The following is a 22,040-nucleotide window of genomic DNA, read 5'->3' as shown; positions in this document are numbered from 1 at the left end:
CCCTGCTTGGATGGCGAGCTTCGCCTTCAGTTTTCCAGCGGCAATCGCCGCTAGGAGACTGTTAGATGGCAAAACTGCCCTCTAATTACCCTGTACAGCGCTGCGATCTGTGACACGGCTGTCTCCTCCAAAGGCAGGGAAGTGATCACACTGATTGGCTGGCGGAGGGAGGGAGGGGGAATAAAAAAAATAGGCAGATTTATTTAAAAAATAATAAAAAAAACATTAAAAAAAAAAAAAAAACAACAACTGGGGAGCGATAAGCTCCACTTGTGTGCTGAGTTCTGCGGCCCGGCAGCAAGCCCTTAAAGCTGCAGTGGCCCAATTTAAGAAAAATGGCCTGATCTTTAGGGTGGTTTAACACTGCGGTCCTCAAGAAGTTAAAAGGCAGGGAGGTGGCTACTAGACAACAGGAAGGTGTATAGGGGAGGGGAGAACTAAACACCAGGGAACTGTATAGGGGAGGGATGACCACTAGACACCAGCGGACTGTATAGGGGAGAAAAAGGGGGCCATTAGACACCAGGGAACTTTATATGCGAGAGTGCCACGAGACATTGACCCGCAATTTGGTCCCAATGTTTAATTTAGGTTCACTTTGTATTTGAGTTTAATTCCCCTGATTTAGATGCAAGTCACAAGAGCTCCCTTTGTGAAAGGTCAAAACCCTTGATTACTGCTCCCAATGAAGCATTGAACCTTGACGTTGGTTAGTCATCATAATGATTGCTGCCTTTTGTGTGCTGCTTATTTTACTGGTGTCAATAAGAATAAGTTATTATATGTATGAGTTTTGTCGTGCAAGGACTTCACATTTTTATTGTATGTATTTTAATGATAACATGCATTACTGGTAAAACGAAATAATACACTTACACATCTGTACTGAAATGGTTTACTTTAAGCAACAATATCTCTTGTAAAGTCATCTTCAGTATTTAGCTGTAGATGTTGTTTATATATGCTTTAAGTAATCAGCATAATAAGTATCATAACAAGTATATGAAGTGCATTTTTTATTATTGTAAAAAAAATAATTGTGATGTATAAAAGATTTCACAACAAGTCACACACTGAAATAAATAATAATTTCATTCACAAACATATTAATTTAGGTGTTACATTATAGATTTTATTTCTGCACATCCAGAACCCTGAGCTTTGAACATTCCAAGTTTTGCAAGTCTTGAGGCACACTGTCAGTTCTGTTTCATCCTTATAAAATAAAAAAAAACAAAGCACACATTTACATAAGATGTAGAATGAATGTGACATGTAAAATCGGAGATGCACAAATATAGGAGACAGACTTAGTGGCACAGGTAGAAGCACAGTACCTCTCAGACTACACCTACTGGGCTGCTCTAACACACATACCTCCCACCCAAATATGACATGATCTGTAAGCAGTATTTTCAAGGAATGAGGGGGTGTGGCTAACAATAATACTTGTGTTTTGCGTCATAAAATGCCAGTTTTTAAAAATTTTTCATGCTATTCTATTCTACTGCCACTTTATTATAGCTTTTTGGAAATGATGCTTCCACTTTAACATAGCTTATTTTTTAAGTAAGAGGGCTTTTTAATCCTTTTATTTATTTATTTTTTACAAACTCCTATTACCGTATATACTCGCATACAAGCAGACCCGCATATAAGCTGACCCCCCCAACTTTTACATTCGAAACCAAGAAAAAATGATTGACTCTCGTATAAGCCCAGGGTAGAAGATGCAGTAGCCACCCCATAGTAAGATGTGCCCCCAGTATTGGCCCAATGACAATCCAGCTTATTCTTATATCAGCTTGGTTCTATTTAATGTCGTCTGCAATCAATAGCTTTTCATGCCACAATTAAAAAGTGAGAATACTCCAATCCACAACTAAATTGAACTTTCATTTAAAATAATTTAACATACGATAAGTACAGATGCTACAAAACCAAAACTGTCAATCAGCAGTCTTGTTCAAAACACTTCATTCTCCCATTGCCTAATTTAATTGCTGTCTTGAAGCAAGTTTAAAAGTGAAAGTTAACTGGCATACCGTGGCAGAACACTTCATAGTGAACTTCTATTAGAGGTGTACATGTGCTGTGACTGGCCTGCAGAGGCTCGAATCAGAGTACAGCCTTCATCCAGTGACTGGCCTGCAGAGCGTGAGAGCAGAGTACAGCCTTCATGCTGTGAGCAGTCTGTAGAGTATCGGAGCGAAGATGAGCTTGTAGGGACACCGGTGCAAGCGGATTCAGTTCTTGCATTGGCTGGTGAGGAGGGGAGACCGAGGACGCAGTGGTGATGTCAGTGTTATCATTGCAAGATGCCGCTAGAGGGCGTAATAGAGGTGTGACACATCGAGATAATACACAGGCTTCTGACACTGACGTCATCGCAGTGTCTTCCGTCTCTCTATGCTCCATTCAACCAACGCAGGGACTGAATCCGCTTTCTCCAGTGTCCTTACAAGCACTGCTTTACTCCGATACTCTGCAGACCAGTCACAGCATGAAGGCTGTACTCTGCTCCAACCCTCTGCAGGCCAGTCACAGTGATCCCACAAAGCCCGCTCATGATGATTACACTGCTGCACGCTGATTTCATCAGCTCAGCACTCGGTGACTCATGCACAGGTCAGTCTGCACACTGCAAAAGAAGGTGACTCGCATATAAGCCGAGGGGGCAACTTTTCAGCACATTTTTTGTGCTGAAAAATTCAGCTTATATGCGAGTATATACGGTAGTTCTGGTTCACCATGATTGTCCAAGACCTACCTCATAGAGCCATATTAATCCATGCCATGCACTGATGGGGACCAACAAGTCTGAAATAGCTATATGCATGTTGGATTAGTGTGGCTCTGTAAAATTAAAAGGCCATAGGCACACTATACACCAGTGAATATGGATGCTTGTCTGCCTTTCAGGGACATAAATGAATGATTTGCATATTCAGTAGTGATGGATCATGGGAGCGCTTTCTTGCTCACATAAAGCTTATTAATTGCAAATGCTTTCTGTTTGAGATAAGTTTTGTGAATTAACCCTAGATTGGATGTCAAAAGACTTATCAATTCTTTGAGTAATAGCACTTTTCAGTCAAAAAAATGTCTTTCACACAGCAGTGTGCATATGTTATCTACTTGTACAAACATACTCAAAATCCCTAATCCCCAAAAAATTGAATGGAATCAGATTTTAAACTATGACTTACATTATTTGAGATATCGGTCTTCCAAACTGTTGCTGAATGACCTCTTTGATGATCTTTCAAGGATGTGATCTGCTTCACTTTCAGACATATCCTAAGAGCATACACAGTGCAGTATGAACTTTTTATATTATAAACTATTTTCAGACGGAAATAACTCCCTTAAAATTGAGGTTGTTAAAATGACAGGCCTTATTTAGGAACGTGCCCTTGTGGCTTGTTTTTCCATTGGATTAAGGTGGGGAAGTGATGTTGAAGACAGATGCATGTCTTTTTCTCAACCTAGAAAACTGCGTAACTAAGTAACTGTGCGTACTGACTTCCAAGAACCAATGAGGTTTAAACCTGATCTTCCACAGGAAAAAAGGCAAAACATGTCTCAGTCTTAAGGTGGCCACACACCATACAATTAAAAGATCCAATTTTACACCAATTCGATAATTACAATCAGTTGTCCCGAAAAATTAGAAAGCTTTTTTTTCAATAAAAGAAGATTTGGAGTGTTGGATGTTTCTGATCAATTTTTATCAAAACTGTATGGTTTGTGTAGATTGTCAATTACTTGATGTATAGACCCAAGCTATATTTTTCTGAGTTTTCAATCATTGTTTTCATAATTGGGGAAAAATTGAACATGTGTGTGGTACATTGGTCAGATTTTTGAAAAGTTACAATCAGCCAGAAGAATTGATTGCAATTATTGAATTGAAAAGATATTTTAAAAATTGTATGGAGTGTGGCCACCTTAACTGGGAAGCAAGGTACAAAGATTGTGAGGGAACGTGTCTCTAGAGGCTATTGCACGTCACTGTGACTTATGTCTTGTAGCTGAAACTTGTACGTAGCAATAGCATTGCATTAGCAACTGTTTGGTTTCTAAAGGTAGAGTCTCTGCGAAAATATTAAATTAGAATTCCACCATGCATTAAATAGAAATTTTCTTCAATTCATACCAGGGTTTGAAATTCACTTCTATCACCTTTTCCCTTCACCTATAGTCCCCTGTGAAAGATAATGTAAAACTTGTTTTGGTCCCTGAGAGATCTGTTGATCATAGCATTACTGCAACCCCTGCTGTGCTAATAAAGAACTTCTCCCAACCCTTCCATTATTCCTGAGAACATTATTTAAATGTGTAAGTTAAGCAATCTGACCCTCTAGATATCGATTTGTGATTTCCTAGGCGTAAATCAATGGTAACTAAAATGATAAGAATATTCAAAGGGATTGCAGCTGATAACCTTTGATGGATAAAAAAAGGATATATAGTGCAAATGTTATTAAAGAGGAACTGTCAGGTGGAAATTAACTGACCACGAGTGTGAAGCTGATGGCAGGTTTGTCAGGGAAAACCTAGTTCTCAGAACATCAGAATTGCAAATAGAATTGTGGCAAAGTAGTTGAGATTTTGCAGCTATTTTCAGTGTGAAACAGGGGCCTAAGCTATCTGGATAAACTTGGGTATCCATAAAATGAAAAACTGTGTGTGTCTTTAACTAAGGGAATAAGAAAGCCCTTTAGCTATGTGTGCCATTAGTAAATGTGATTACTACCATGCTGCACAAGGCACTTTTTCTATACCACACTGACAGGGGAAAATGATTTTTTTTTCACTCTTTTGCTTACCTCTTCTTCTTTTCCTCACACTCTCTTGTCCTTTGCTTGGTAAAAAATTTCTCCTTACTGTTCCTCTTTAACGCTTAGTCTAATGACACTTCAAAAGTTTTTAATAACATGTCACTGCAACATGCTGCATGACATATCACAGCAGAGTGTGTCACACCATGCCAACTAATAACCTCACAAATTCTATCATCCACGGTAAGATATAGGCCCCTTCACAACAATGTCCTGTTCCTTATAGGCAAAGATTAAGATGTCATGGGAAGACACTGGGACAAATTCCACCAATCACACAATATTAGTGCAACAGGTGTGTGAAAATATTCACAAGATGTTAGTGAGATGTACATAATACCTACCGTGCAATAAATTGTATTCAAGAAAGAGGTCTTTCATCACACTTCTTATACTTTCTTTTTGTATCACAATTGATCACCAGTTTACATATTTTCTGAAGTGAGTGAATGATACTGGAATGTGAGCCTTAGCCAGGAGGATAATAAATGCATTCTATTTATGCACATGGAACTTCAAGCGTAACATGTCAGCTTTTTACTATACTCACTATGGATAGTAGTTGCCTGGCACTGTGAGTGGATAAAAGATTGCGCACTCGGCTGTGTATGGACTCCCAGGTGTTATTGTTAGATCGGCGTCTGAAATGTAAAGCATACAAAAGACAGAAAGACCACGGTAATTTCAGTAACAAGAACAAAATACCAGATTAAGAAACGTAAACTGTCCCAAAAGTTTTTTTTATATCCTCAGTTAACAAAAAAAAAACAAAAAAAAAAGATATAATTTGAATTCTCCTGGAGCACTGTCAACTCCTACATTGTGTGCAGCATACATAACCACCAATAGGATACTAAAAGTCTACATACACAGTTTATCCACTATTCTCCCTCACCAGTGGAAACACTTCATCACTAATTTTGCATTGGAGCCTACGATGTCTTCACCCTTTCTCAATGGAACAGAGATGTAACATGGGCTGCTTTTATCCCTTCTGTAGTAACCTACAACAGTGGGTATGGCCAGACTGCCACTCAATCTTTTGCCACTGTAGGGCAAGGATGAGGTGCACAGTTTCGCTCAAATTGTCAATACAAACAATTCAAAAGCCATTTTGGATGCACCATGACTTTCCTACAGAAAATGCAGAAATTCTGTCCGCATAAAAATAGTTTAGCCATAATGCTCCATCCCAGGGCATTTCCCCTGACAGAGGGACAGGAGAGGACCTGATACAGTGGGATGCAAAAGTTTGGGCAACCTTGTTAATCCTCATGATTTTCCTGTATAAATTGTTGGTTGTTACGATAAAAAATGTCAGTAAAATATATCATATAGGAGACAAACACAGTGATATTTGAGAAATGAAATGAAGTTTATTGGATTTACAGAAAAGGCGCAATAATTGTTTAAACAAAATTAGGCAGGTGCATAAATTTGGGCACTACAAAAAAGAAATGAAATCAATATTTAGTAGATCCTCCTTTTGCAGAAATTACAGCCTCTAAATGCTTCCTGTAGGTTCCAATGAGAGTCTGGATTCTGGTTGAAGGTATTTTGGACCATTCCCTTTTACAAAACATCTCTAGTTCATTCAGGTTTGATGGCTTCCGAGCATGGACAGTTCTCTTTAACTCCCACCACAGATTTTCAATTATATTCAGGTCTGGGGACTGAGATGGCCATTTCAGAACGTTGTATTTGTTCCTCTGCATGAATGCCTTAGTGGTTTTTGAGAAGTGTTTAGGATCATGGTCTTGTTGAAAGATCCAGCCCTGGCGCAGCTTCATCTTTGTCACTGATGCCTGGACATTGGTCTCCAGAATCTGCTGATACTGAGTGGAATCCATGCGTCCCTCAACTTTGACAAGCTTCCCAGTCCCTGCACTGGCCACAGAGCCCTACATTGCGCACTTTCTGTAAATCCAATACATTTCATTTCACTTCTCAAATATCACTGTGTGTGTCTCCTATTTGATATATTTAACTGACATTTTTTATCGTAACAACCAACGATTTATACAAGAAAATCATGACAATTAACTAAGTTGCCCAAACTTTCGCAACCCTCTGTATAACCTGCTAGTGGAGCCAGTAAGCATATCATATTTTACAAACTAATTTCCCTTCATTGGGATCTGAAGTAGGAGGGTCAAAACTAGGTCTAACCAACGGGTGGGTCTGGTTACTAAGGTTTTCCAAGACTGGAGTACAATGGAGAACTTCAGTGATCCAGGAAACAGGCAAAAATTGTTTTGAAAAAAGTCTGGTATTATGGTATGAAGAAAAAGTTTCCAGTCCTCTCCCGGGTCACAGCAGACCACAGAGAAGACTGTCAAAATACTTCTGAGTTGAGGTGTACACACACACACACACACACAATTACTGTCATTCATAGGGATTGGAACTCTATCGCCCAAGCTACAGTTTGGGCCAAGTTCTGTGCAGACGTGTTCCTGGCCTATGGAAAAGCTTTGCGTTCTGTTGCTATGGAGGGGGATAGAGAGATAAAGGTGCACGCCCATCAAAGCAGAAGTGGTAAGAAGAACAATAGGCTTAGCCTGTGCTTGGTTGAGATGGTCCAGCACTCCAGATGTCTCAGTGACGCATCGGGGCAGCGGTGCACACGCTAGATTCTCGGCAGACCATAGTCTTTCATGGTTCTTTTTTAAGAACCTGGCCAGGAGCCCTTTGCAGACCACTTTCTGCAGATTAGAATTAAAGAATTAAAAGTTTCTTAGACAGCTCTATGCATGTCTCCTTAATGTCTGAACAGCAGAGCCAGGCTGCCAATGCAGCCCTGCCCACAGATCCTGCTGTTAACTCCTTCACTTGGGCTTCACTTAATGTTCAAAGTGATATTTCACCTTTATTGCGAAATATGCAATCCTAGAAGTCCAGCTTTATGTATATTATAACTTATTACCTGCCATATTTGAATCCAAATGCTGAGCTACTCAGCACTGCACATTCAGTGAGGTTCCTTTCTCCACTGTTATCCATTTCTGCAAACCTTTGATAAATCAGACCCAATGTCTCATTAGATTAGGTAATTAACAAACAGCAGGTTTATACCTGTGATTAATTTGAACAGGCAGAGGCAGCTCATTATCTGCCAGTATCATGAGCATCAGAATGTTTGACAGCTTCCACTAATCTCTGTGATTAACCGAGCAATCATTAACATCCAAGTACACCATAGAAATGGAGTCGGTTGCCCCTCTGAACCTGAATAAATCATGCAAACTTCTGAAAAGAAGAAAAGATACCTAAGCAGAACTAAGTGACTATGGAAAAATAGTAATAGGGTCACATCACAGTAGGATACATATAACCCAAATTTGCTAAACAAACACTCAGTTTACATTAGATCAATAATGTAATTATAATGCATTACTTCTTCACCCACCTTGCATGGCCCCCACCTACTGTTTACAAATTTTTACCATCCCGGAAACTCTCTCTACTACTGCGGTCTCAGGCCTCTTGCACACACATCCAATTCCGATTTTTAATATTTTTTTTATTCCGATTAAAAAAAGTACTGCATGCTGGTATGTTTTTAATCAGAATCAAAAATCGGATCGTCTAAAAAAATAAATAAATAAAAAAAAAAAAATCGGAATTGCATGTAGTGTGCAAGAGAAGTTAACACGCCTTATCAGAGTAGCATAGCAAACGTATGCCTGCTAATTGGCAATGATTAGAGCTCCACTCGTCCTGCCCTGAGCCGTGCAGGTTCATAGCGCTCGCTATGCTACTCTGATAAGGCGTGTTAACTTTGATAAGGCATGCTAACTTTGAGAAGGCATGGTATTTGTCTTAAGGTAGCCATACACTGGTCGATTAGCCATCAGATTCGACCAACAGATAGATCCCTCTCTGATCGAATCTGATCAGAGAGGGATCATATGGATGCCTTTACTGCAAGCAGCTTGTGAATCGATTTCAGCATGAATCCGATCACAGTCTGTGAAGCTGCCGCCCGCCTGCCCGCCAGCTATACATGACCTGATCTGGCCGACGCGACTCTCCCGGTCTCCGCTGTCTTCTTCTCCGAGCTGGTCTCCGGTCCGGCTGGCTTCACTGAACTTCCTGTCCGGGGAAGTTTAAACAGTAGAGGGCGCTCTACTGTTTAAACTTCCTGCCGGGACAGGAAATTCAAGGAGGCTGCAGCCCTGGAGCCCGGAGCAGAGAAGAAGACAGCGGAGACCGGGGGAGTCGCGCCGGCCGGAACAGGTAATGTATCTCCGCTGTATTGCAATGGTCGTCGGCCATTCGAACGCCGCTATCGATGCACTCCCGACCCGCCGGCGATCGAGAAAAATCTTCCGCACAGACGGATCAACGGGAATCGGTGGGAACAATTGATTTCAGACGGAAATGGATCGCTCTGTCAGCGTTTGCGTGATGATTTCACAGCAGATTCGATCACAGTGATCGAATCTGCTGTATATCGGCGGGAAAATCATTAGGTCCCCTTTAGTGAATCAAGCCCACAGTGTGGAGAGGGGTTTGGAGGACAGACAAGGAAAGCTGTTAAAGCAGTAGAGTACAGTCATAACACTGTTCCAAATAGTGCACTGACCTCTGATAAAACAGAAGTGTTCATAGACAACAGAAAGTCAGCTGGGGGGGGGTCACAGATTTATTGGGAGGGATGGGGCTTAGAAAATGCTTTATAATTGCATTGCTGAGCAAGGGGCAGTATAGGGTTAATTTACCAAAGGTATAAGTTAAGCTATCCTTTAACCAAATCAATGAGACCTTATGCAGATACAGACCTCTCACTAAAGCTTCCCTTTAGAGCTGGACTTGTCCTCAGATCATATAATGAATGTGTGCTGAAGCTCAACGGATCATTCAGGCTCGTAGATTTTTCTATACATGAGAAATCCTTTCTTGGAATGTATAGGTCATCTAAATCAAGATGGTCCTGTGCAACATAATTAAAGGTTTAGATCTGAAAAAATGTAGAAAAAAATCTGCAGAATTGTATGTCATTTTTATCATTTGAGCAAAAATCAAACTGGGTATTCCCCTCACACACTCCTAACACACAGTATACAGTAAGGCACACTTATCAAAAATTGTGTCCAAATTGCGCTTTTGCGAAATTGCAATCACCCCATAACTAATGTATTTTAATGGCATTGCATTTTATTTGCATTGTTATGCAAATCTGTGATTTTTCTATGTTTAACTTTTTCCGGATCGCTGCAGTATAAATCTACGTCGGGCGGGTGGCGCTGCGGTTCTGACCGGACGTAAACTCTACGTTCCATTCACCGCGCGTTCCCGCCCGACACCGCCGCTTTCCACCCGCTGCAATTAGCTGCCCTGCCGTCTCTATGACGGCAGAGCACTGTGAGCCGGGCAGGAGCAGTTTTCATTGGCTCCTGGCCCTGTCATTCCTGTAAGCCAATTCCATTGGCTTACATTGAGTGACAGGGTCAGGAGCCAATGAAAGCGGTTCCTGACCGGCGCACAGCGCTCTGCCGTCATAGAGAAGGCAGAGAGAGCAGCCTGCAGCGGAGACAGAGCGGCGTGACCAGCGGGAGCGACGGATTATTGCGGCGATTCGTCGGGATACAGCATTTTAGTGTACCAGTAGCCTCTGGTCCTTAAGGGGGCAGAGGCTGCTGGTACCGAAGTGGTTAAAATTCAGATGGCAGGTCTTTGTGTATTTTCATGTGGGATTTGTGTTTCAAGGACAGTCAATTAGAATGCAGAAAATTCACAGAAAATTTGCATGCCATTTTTCAGCTAATAAAATGTATTTGTAATGTAAATTATTTACATTGGTATGCATGGAAAAAGCGCAATGCAAACTTTCACATTCAAATGCATATAAAGATCACAAAGTGCATTATTTTTAACCTACAGCTAGAGCCTACTACAGGCTCTCACAAGCACTGCCCCATAGAACCCAAGGATTTTATGAAGCCTTGCATGTGTTCCCTGGCATTTCCCCCCTCATCAAGAGTGGACTCAAGGGGGGGAGTTGGCTCAGCCGGTGGAGTGAAAAGCTTTAGGCTGGGCTCACATATAGCATAGCGTGAAAATCCCGCGTCTTCCGCAGGTGCATTTGCGTTAGTGTAATGCGTTTTACTGTGTTTTTGGTGCGTTTGCGGGTTTTTTTTACGCAGATGCGGTTTTCATGCATTTCGCATGCGTTTCAATGTGTTTGCGGTTAGGTAATATAAACCGCATATGCATTTTGTATGCGCTTTTTTTTATTTATGCAAATCATTAGGAAGACAACAGGAAGCGGAAACACATCACAGATCTTTACTTTTTAATTAAAGACGCATTAAAAAATGCAATAAAAACGCAATGCATATGCGTTACTATAGACTTTCATTATGTGCGTTTTGGCAGCCAGCCTGCATATTATGCATCACTACCAGCGTCAGCAGAACGCTTACTGTAAATCGCAAGTGCAACGCTGGTCCTTCTGCGTCCCATAGACTAACATTGCTGCATAAGACGCAGCATTTCCTGCTCCGCAAGCGTTTCTGCCATGTGTGCACCCGGCCTCACATGAACCTTCTTGGCTCCTGTGTGCCTGTCCTGAATTCCAGCCTACTCTGCTTGTTCTCCAGTGGTACAATATTCATGTGACTTTATAGCACTTTCCCATCATTAGAGGGCACAAAAATAAGCTGGACTAAAAAGGAGGACGAGGCAGTACAATAGGGAAGCTATAGCAAAGGGCACTATAAAGAGGCGCTCTAAATTGGGCATTAGAGCAATACGCAGCACAGTGATAAAACACACTAAAATAGGGACACAGTATAAAGAGGGGTACTATAATAGGGGTTAGTATAATAAAATGCATAATAAAATGCACTATTATAGGGAGGAAAGAACAATAATAATGAGCACTAAAATAGGGGAGCAGTATAACTTCTGGAGCTGTAGTGAGAAGCAGTGTAACATGGGCAACTATAGTAGAGAGCACTCTAATGGAGAGCATGAAATAAAGACACAGTAAGGAACATCAAGATAATATAGAATGCTTGAAAGGCAATTCAGAAATATTGGAATGACTGTGGCTCCATATAAGGAGTTGCTGACGGGCCCCATATGTATACATTAGATTAAAAGACTGGCACAAGCAAAGGTGAGCCCCTTTTCCAAAGGAATGGGTGATAAAATGCTTCAGAAATTCAGACTGTGCGATAGAGTTCATAATTCAAAAAAATGAATGGGATTATTGTGTCACAGAGGAATAGTATGGACAAAGAGGAAGATTGTTTACACTTAGAGGAGCCATTATTGATAACTAAGTATTGAACATATTACGGTAGAAAATACATGGCGAAAGTTAATGATCAGTTAATTCTGGAGCAGGAGCAGCAGAAGAAGGAGAAAAACTAAATATTTATGGGAGATAAAGGTCATTAGGAGAATAAAACTTTTTTTAATTACAGAGCACAACAATACAACAAATTAGAGACGGAGAAGACAAAAAGGTATATTTATCTATTTTTGATGTTGAATCCATTGAGGCTTCCTATTTACCATCCAAATATGGCAATCCCAATTCAATTGGGCACCTGGCACCCTTGTCTGAGGGGGTATACTTTTTGGGGGAAGCAAAAAAAAAATAAAAATAAAACAAGATGTGGGAAAAAGGACATTAAAGAACAAAAAGGCATATTGAAAAACTGCATGCAACATGCCATTCGGAGAGGTTTATGGAGGACCCCATTGTTATAGATAAAACATTTATCATCACCTACACTGGATAACTGTATATCTCTTTCCAGCCAGGGTTGAAAGGACACAGACACTCGATGTGGTAAGTATTGGTAAGTATATAAACATAATCTGCTTACCGACAGATACTTAATCTCAGACCCCCACTTCTTCACCACCTTAACAATAGTTCACACAGGCTGGCTCTCTCAGTACTCAGAGCTGTGCGGTATGTGCACAATATGCAAACTGCTGGTTCCATGCAACAGCAATAACCCATTGCTGTTAGACACTGAATCTGATACTAGCAGGCACAGCTGGGAGCTCAGCCCATCATGTTTACACCTGCCCACCTACATGTTTCACACTAATCGGTGCTTCATCAGAGTGTGGCTTGTTCCGCATTGAGCTCCAACTTAAATGCAGAGGAAATACCACCTTTTTAATACATATGCATACAGCTATGTGCTCATGTTTGAATGAACTTCCTCAAAAAGGCAGGATATGAGGATATATTCAGCCATAACAGAGACACTGGTAGTAATAGTTATAATTATGCTTTAGATTGTTAACTCGCAAGGGCAGTGCTCTCTCACCCTTTTGTTTCTTGGAGTTTGCTATACATTTCACTCATCATATGTTACTTTTGTCACTGTAATTACCAATTATGTATTTTACACCAATTCTGTATTTTGTATATTGGTGTATACCATGGTTTGTATTATTATGTACCTCATGTTTGTTTCTTACTTTGTACAGTGCCACTGAATATGTTAGTGCTTTATAAATCATGGATGCAGGAATGAAAAACATTTATGCACCAAAAGAGGGAGAGTGGGATTGTAGACTGTGGAATCCCAAATACCAAATCTACTTTGTGTTTGTGTCTTGCAGGAAAGGCAATAACTCTAATTCCGGGCCTAAACCTTTTGAATGTAGAGTGTTTAATATGTAGATCCACATCACCTCCTTCTGGAGGAGGATCTTATCCTTATCGCCTGTCTTGCTGGGCAGAGACAACCAAAAAATTGCCTTCATCTTCGAGCCTCTTTCTCATCTTCGAGAAATGAATGCATTTCTACATATTGAAGAGCAGTTGTAAACAGTGGGCATAGGTAAGTTCCTATGATAATCAGGTTTGTTCAGTTATGACATCTAAGGGACCACAAATGTGGACATTGGTCCTTGGTGAGCAGAAGACCCTCATGGACGAGAATCACTTCCTGCTGCACTGCCCCAAATGTACTGCAATCACGGAAACCTTCTTTAAGAAACTGATGGAACTATTTCCAGACTTTCACACATTAGAGGGTGAGAGAAAACACTTCATTCCACTAGAAGAGAAATTCACAGTGACCATCACTGCATGCTATGTCACAGCATGCTACAGACTGAGAGGAGCATAAATGAACTGTAACCCCCCCCCCCCCCCAAAAAAGTCCATGAACTGCTAACCCACCGTACCCCTACCTAACCCCATCCCATGTCCCCCATTCCCCCTGCATTGGCAATGCCTGTATTGAAACTTGGTCATGCCAATAAAGCTATATTTGATTTCATTTGAGGTTTTGAAAGATTGGAGAGCTGGTACACAATCAATTGATGAACTGTAGGTCTAATGAGGTTGTGTATTTGGTTATATGCCTGTGCAGTTTATTACATATTGACAAGACAGTCAGATGAGTGAAAGACACAATACATGTAGTATTGCTGTTCTTTTGAATTCGATAAGTTGTCACCTTGTTTAATTGAACATGTAAGGGAATGACACAATAGCCAGGATGCATCTTTATTATTTTTTGTACATAGTGTCATTAAGTAGATGAGGTGGCCTTACTAGATGTTTGTTACAAAAGGAGAGCATGAGGATTCTGAGATTGCCTATCATATGCCCACTGGAATTCAATGAAAGAGTTGACGTTTTTCAGAACAGCTGACTTCATACCACTGTATTGTTCCTTTTGATTTTCAGCAATTGTATGCTATATTTCAACATCATATATACATTTTAGGCCATAGTATCCTTCCTCTCTTATGATTTGATACATAGACAATCCTCCTGATAGAAGAAATGAAATGAAGCAACTTTGTGAACTGTGATATAAAAATGTTTTCTTTTGTTTTCTTTTCTGGTTTAATTTTGTGTGGGCTGGCATTATAATTGGATTGATGCATTTTCCTTCAGTATAAGTAAAGTGAATGGACCATCTTTTGAGGGGGATAAACAATAAGTGTACATTGTTTTTAGTATAATAACTTTAAAAAATAAATAAATTCTAATTTCTGTGTAATGAATATCCTAGGTTCAGCCACAAAATGGAAAACGCTTTCATATACCTGTATGAGCCAATGATACCATGTTTTCTTATACATACCACTATGGTTTTATTGAGGTAATAAACCCTTTTTATTTTACCGACAGATACCGCATGATTTTCTATTCCACTTGTCTATATCCAAATAATAATAGATAGACCACTCTCACCCAGTCACCTGATTAGCTCTAGTCTGTGCAATTAACCCTGTCATATGGAGGCCACAAGGACTACATTTTCTGTGACAAAACCTAGTCGCATGACATACAGTACTTTTATGTTGCATACAAGATACAGTACCTCTTTTGTAGGTGTCGAGTAGCACAAGTTGTCAAATGTCAATGCTATGAAAGGAAAAATATAAACAAATTTCATTGATTGCTGTAAAAATACAGGCTATTGTCTATATTTATTTTATTAAAGGGAACCTAAACTGAGAAGGATATGGATTTTTCTTTTTACAATAATACCAGTTGCCTGACTCTCCTGCTGATCCTGTGTCTCTAATGCTTTTAGCCTCAGCCCCTGAACAAGCATGCAAAACAGGTGCTCTGACTAAAGTCAGACTGGATTAGCCGCATGCTTGTTTCAGGTGTGTGATTCAGCCACCACTGCAGCCAAAGAGATCAGCAGGGCAAAGAAGCAACTGGTATTGTTTAAAAGGAAACATCCATATCCCTCTCAGTTAAGGTTCCCTTTAAACTAATATGCAGCAACTGCAAATTATTTCAAAAATAAAATACTATAGACAAAAAAAATGCTTAACACTTATTTATTAAATAAGTGTTACCTCTGCTTAGCTGATTGCCACTGCTTGAATGGTGCTTGGACTTTGGAGACTGCAGCTGCGATGAATCTTTCTCACCCACAGGCTTGGACTGGTCAACCTAATTGAAAGACCATTAAAAAGCTTCTGTGAGATTATACAAAAAAAAGTATATTAATATATCGTGTTAATGAAATGCTTTAAGTATTTTTGTCAAGATCACATTCACAGTGGTATGCTGTGGCGCGGTGTAATGGCCATTTTGTAACATGGCTTAACGCACTGCAATGTACCACCTACGCAATGTTCATAGTTCAACGGGAGCATTGCGATATAACAGGTTGCGGCATGGTAACGCACTGCATGCAGTACATTACCACTAAACATGTGTGTTAACAGTGAATATGAAACATACTTTTCAGTGACTGTATGCTTCACTGTTCCCGTTCCTGCTGTTACAGCAGCGGACACTGTTAATGTGGCCTAAATGTAAACAATACACAAAGCACATGTGACAGATCAGATGCAAATTATTATTTGTGTAGCTTTCTCACCAAGCAGATAATATAAAATTAATGATTCCAAATATCTTTTCTTACATCCATGTTGCACTAGAAGAGGTGTGAGATGCTAATAAATACAGTTAGCATGCAAATGCACTGCAAATAGTATGCAGCCTGGAATTGGGCCAATGCAAGTAGGCAAGAAATGCATTTGTCTGACTCAATTCCAAGCTGCATAGAATTTGCATTACATTTTCATGCAAGCCATTGACCATCTTTATTCACCATTTCCCTATGATTCTCCATTTCTTTTGATTGTGAAGTTTTCTCCCATCAGTAGGCTTTGGCTTATATTAACCACTTCAGCCTTCAGTATCGTTTCACCTTATGCATCCGAGCAACTTTCACCTCCCATTTATTCGCCAATAACTTTATCACTACTTATCACAATGAAATGATCTATATCTTGTTTTTTTTCTGCCACCAGTTAGGCTTTCTTTGGGTGGTACATTTTGCTAAGAATTATTTTATTATAAATCCATTTTAACAGGAAGATTAAGAAAAAAAATGGAAAAAAAATCATTATTTTTCAGATTTCGACCATTATAGTCTTAAAATAATGCATGCTACAGTAATTAAAACCCATGTATTGTATTTGCCCATTTGTCCCGGGTATTACACCGTTTAAATTATGTCCCTATCAGAATGTATGGCGCCAAGATTTTGTTTGGAAATAAAGGTGCATTTTTTCAGTTTTGTGTCCATCACTATTACAAGACCATAATTTAAAAAATAACAGTAATAACAGTAATAACTTCACGACATCAATATTTAAAAAGTTCAGTCCCTAACGTAACTATTTATTTAATTTTTTGTATTGTATATTTTTTATTTTTTTCTCGCAGCTCACTTCTAAATGTGTAGTATTACTACGCAATACGGAAGTAATGCGAGGATGAGACAGTGGGGGCTTTGTGAAAGATGGAGCAGTCTCTTTGACGGTGTCGGTCTTCCATACGGGGACTTAGATCAATGAATGGGAACTTTGTTCCCATTCATTGATCTCTGGGCTAACAGAAGGCAGCGTGAGCGGCAGCAGTGTAGCCTATCTGGACGGATATATCCGTCCAGAAAGGATTAAAGCGGACCCAAACCAAACATTTTTTTAATTCAAAATATTTAGTTGCACCACTCTGACACATACAAAGATAAACACTCCTTTAAGCCTATGAGCATTTCAGTGCATACTTTTCACCCTTCTCTTTTCATAACTAGTGTTATACAGGTGGCAGCCATTACTTCTGAGCTTAGTAGGAGGTTTTAAATCATGGGTGTGTTTGTCATCAGCTACCCTCCCTCACAGGGGCATAGTCTATGTGAAATCTCACACAAGCTGAGATCACCTTCCCTGTGACATCATCAGTAGCAGCCTGTGTTTTGTTTTTGGTTTTTATCTCCTCCACCAGTTTGCCAGAAAAATCCCGGCAATATGAAAGGAAGGGAGGGGTTCCTCCAATAAATGTAAAATATTTTATATTTGTCATCATGCAGCTGAAAAAAGGCTGCTATTTATTATTATAATTTAGAAAATAGATTTTATTACTGAAATCTTGTGTTTTTAATTTGGGTCCACTTTAAGTGGACAACTGAAGCTAGATGGATATGGAAGCTGCCATATGTATTTCCTTTTAAGCAATACCAGTTACCTGGCTATCCTGCTGATCCTCTGTCGCTAATACTTTTAGCCATAAACCCTGAACAAGCATATATAGATCGGGTGTTTCTGACATTATTGTCAGATCTGACAAGATTACCTGCATGCTTGTTTCTGGTGTTATTCAGACACTACTGCCGCCAAATAGATCAGCAGGACTGCCAGGCAACGGGTATTGTTTAAAAGAAAATAAATATGGCAGCCTCTGTAGAGGAGCCCACACTCACGACTGCTGCAACTTAGGTACTTTACACTGACCTGAGGAAGCGGGCCAGTATCCATGAAACGCGTTGTCCTACGTGCATCAATTAATATTGAATCTACCATATGCGGTTCGTTCTTTGATGGAGGTAAGATCAAATTAATCCTAATCTTATACTCGTTATTTAGATTTAAAAAGCATCTTTAGGGCGCCTTCTACAGTCTTTTCACTTACTTTGAGATTGTTCAATAAATGTTAAATCTTAATAAACAATTTGGCCCGTGACTTAGACTATGTTGTACATTTTGTCCCCTTATGTGATTGAGTTTGACCCCTCTGCTCTAGGTAATCAGTGTCCTGGAAGGGATTAGACCAAGTGATAACTACTGTTAGACAAGACAAATAATATTTGTATTGCACCTTTCTCCTGGCGGACTCAAAGAGCCAGGAGGACAGGTTTGAGAACCACTGCTGTAGATGGTAGATGCGAGCAGTGCAAATTATACATAGAACTACACCAATGGTTATGGATTCTATATTGTGTTGTTCAGTAACACAAATACCAACAAACAGTCTACAGCAACCAGTCAGAATTAAGTTTTCTCTGTTCTAACAACAGTAGCCATAAGATATTGGGAATTGGGTATAGCATTTGTACACTCAACGCTCTACATTTGTCTTATGAATAAGATGCCTTCCCCTTTTATTTTAGTGCCACATATAAGGAACTTGATTGTGTGGAGTTTTTTTTTCAGCAGCAGCTTGCTTTTTAGAATAAATGCACAGGCTAACATTGATGCTTGTTAGCATAATCAACTCGCATTGCTTTTACCATTTATCATCTGCTCTAATCAGCACAATTATAAAGCATTACATTAGCTGTATTTATGGGCTTGATTATTTTAACAAAATTAAAGCATAATTAGAGTGTTTGTATTAGCAGTGTAACTTACTTTTCACTGATTTAGACATCAACACGTCTGTTTAAACATTCTTATGACTTATTATTTACAATCTTAACAAAATGCTTTTATTTAGGCACAGCTGTCTTAATTATCTGAGAGGTTTTTATTTGATTTTTTTAATCTTATAAAACTCTGTGACAGTCTAAGTCAAACAACATGTTCTGCTCAAAGGTATAGTAAAAAAAAAAATAATGAAAAGTAAACTAAATTATTATGAATGAAGACATGGCAGGCACCCACATGAAACAGGAAACTGCAACAATTTGTTTTTTATTAATTCAGAATAGCAAAGTAACAGTTGTAGTTTAGTTGTCATGGTACAAACTGATACCATTAATTAATGCTCACTATTTTAATGACTTTATTTTGCAGTATTGCATATAAGGTGCTTCCCTGCTAACCCTCATACTATGGCACCCATGGCACTGGTTGGCCCTTAAAGGACCACCATCATGTAAAATGTGTTAATCTATCATACATACATATAAGATGTACAAATCAGACAGGTTTTGGACGGCATCTCATCATGTGGGGGATTCTCAGGGTTTTTGTTAATTTCAAGAGTACTTACTACACTACACATGCTTAAATTATTGCCCCCTCTATACAAAACTAAAACAAAATGTTTTTACGGTGTTTAACCTAAGTAAAATATCATCAGTAAAGAACTGTGTATTTCGCACATTCGGGTGTAAGGATTTCCACAGTGTGTAGCGAAGTCGCTGATTCCCATTTCTTGGTTCTTTAAATTCCCTGGAATATGACCGACCTGACTGTAACACTAGTACTTCTTTAGTAACTCACCCCTGTTATAGATGGGAGATATGAGGAAGTGATGCAGAGTGGATATTTTGTGAAGAAGACAGTACTGTGTAACTCCTGTTGCGTGTGGTCTGGTATAAGTCATGGAAAGAATCTGAAGACATAACAACCAAAGTTGTTTAGATGATACCTTTAATAACTAACCGTACAAGATTTCTTTGCAAGTTTTTAAAACGTTAAATTCCTTCTTCAGGCATGTTTTAAAACTGCATCAGATCCATATTATCCAGAACTGGATCAGATCCATCTGATCCAGTTCTGAAACATGCCTGAAGAAGAAACTTAAAGTTTCAAAAGCTTGCAAAGAATTCTTGTACGGTTAGTTATTAGAGGAATCAATTAAACAACTTTTGTTGTTATGTCTTCGGATTCACAGTAATTGACTAGTTATACAGTTTCCTTACACTGAACATTACCATTACTTCATGGGCTATTTAAGGTTAATTCTGTTGTTTCGAGTTAACCAGTTTTGAGAGAACAGCATCATTACAGTCAATGTCATCTTAATAATGCATACAGTATTGACGTTGAATGTTGAATTACCGTTTAATTATTTCAGGTTGTGGTTGATTAGCAAACCTTATTTAATGAGTGAGTTCACGTTATCTGTTTTTCGCCTTATATGTATAAAACATATTAAGTACAACACAAGCAAACAAACTTCTAAAAATAAGTAACATATCTTGAAGTTAAGTTAGTCAGGGGCAACCTGTGTTCACTGACTGTATATATTAGATATTTTCATTTCTTAAAGGAAACACACATGCAATGTTATTGGGAAGGCTGATAGTGGTCAGTTTTCTTTATCTCCCATGCAGGCAAGTCCAGGAATTGCTCGTCCCACCTCTCCAGGTGGTAAGTGGTCTTAAGGAGAAGGAGTGGGATTGTCATCAGATCTCAGTCAATTACCCTATTGGATGAGCATATTAGAAGAGCCCTTTCTCACAATTTCAGAACTGCTGACAGTTCCATTCATATGGCTCTCATACTACATGGAAGGGGGTAAAATTGGTCTGTGATCTTTCATTTTCAAAAGACTATGGTCTGATGTGTGTATGTGGCCTAACAGTCAAAAGCTGCCTATACACCTTAGGTTTTCCTGACCTGATAAGGTTGTATGTGACCATCTTTGATGAGTATACGTATCCCATGGCATAGCTAGCCTTCCAGTCAGTGATTTGGAAAGTCTAATCACTTTTGCCCAGACACTATTGTTATCCTACTGTATTTCCCACTGGGGGCACCATTCCTGACTGCACCTATTCCTGACTTTCTATACTGGCTACACCTATTCCTGACTACACCTATTCCTGACTGTCTATACTGGCTGAACCTATTCCTGGCTACCTATACTGGGGCACCACATCTTCATGGCTATCTATACTGCAGCACCTATAGATAGCTACCTATACTGGGGCAGCACATGTACCTGGCAAACTATACTGCAGCACCTATAGCTCGCTACCTATACTGAGGGTACCACCAGGGCCGGTTTAAGCAACAATGGGGCCCCAGGGCAAAATAAACCTGGGCCCCCCCCCCAACATATACCCCGGAACAAAAATCGGCATTAGGGGATCTTTTTTGCAGCTGGTATAGTCAGGGTGTGAAGTCCCAATCGGTCGGAGCTCCACATTCTGGCTATCCCAGCCTGCATGAGGGACAAGGGGTTAAAAAGTTTCAGGAGGGGGGACCCCACATAATTAAAAAAAAAAAAATTCCCACACTCTAAACATAAAAAAAAATTGGGAAAATAGGAAAAAATGCCAGGGATCTTCCTACAGCCATCTTGCGGCTGTATAGCGATCCCTGGCCAAAGCGCTGCAGCTGTGTATAGACCCCCTGGAAACCCCGTCAGGAAATTTTTTTGCGCTTTCGTTTGATACATGTAAAATTACACTACCGTTAGGTTTGCTACTAAAAGTGACATTTACCGCATTTAAAAGTTTACTTTTTTCCTTCGAAACTTTAAAATCGATTTTCTCAAAAACTATAAGGTCTTTTTGAAAAATTGTTTTTCCTCTTATTCCTAATGATCTCCTTAACATATCCTGCAAATTTAGGGCTTCTAGCATTTAAGGTGGATTTGCTATTAACCATTAAAGTCGGCAGGTATTTAAATGTGTATTTTTTTCCCTTTGATACTTTAAAATCGATTTTCTCAAAAACTATAAGGCCTCTTGCACACTGCAAGTGATTCCGATT

At 39.5% G+C, this 22,040-nt stretch overlaps 1 protein-coding gene across 5 annotated transcripts in view; it reads right to left on the bottom strand.

Annotated features, from left to right (window-relative positions):
• Positions 1-1,110: 1,110 nt before the first annotated feature.
• Positions 1,111-22,040, bottom strand: part of SPATA6L (spermatogenesis associated 6 like) — a 108,633-nt gene continuing 87,703 nt past the window's right edge. For 4 of the 5 annotated variants that reach the window (XM_068235622.1, XM_068235633.1, XM_068235612.1 and 1 more), the window contains 7 exons: positions 15,654-15,750; positions 15,164-15,207; positions 9,629-9,780; positions 7,771-7,857; positions 5,395-5,485; positions 3,210-3,300; positions 1,111-1,215 (listed from right to left, as the gene is read on the bottom strand). In XM_068235622.1, coding sequence (XP_068091723.1) covers positions 3,211-3,300; positions 5,395-5,485; positions 7,771-7,857; positions 9,629-9,780; positions 15,164-15,207; positions 15,654-15,750 — 561 coding nt within the window. In that variant the 3' untranslated portion in view covers positions 1,111-1,215; position 3,210. The remainder of the gene's footprint in view (positions 1,216-3,209; positions 3,301-5,394; positions 5,486-7,770; positions 7,858-9,628; positions 9,781-15,163; positions 15,208-15,653; positions 15,751-22,040) is intronic. The other variant, XM_068235643.1, reaches the window with a different exon arrangement.

The sequence above is a fragment of the Hyperolius riggenbachi genome, chromosome 1 (genome assembly GCF_040937935.1).
Source record: "Hyperolius riggenbachi isolate aHypRig1 chromosome 1, aHypRig1.pri, whole genome shotgun sequence".
NCBI lineage: Eukaryota > Metazoa > Chordata > Amphibia > Anura > Hyperoliidae > Hyperolius > Hyperolius riggenbachi.
This window is presented reverse-complemented; position numbering and strand designations above follow the sequence as displayed.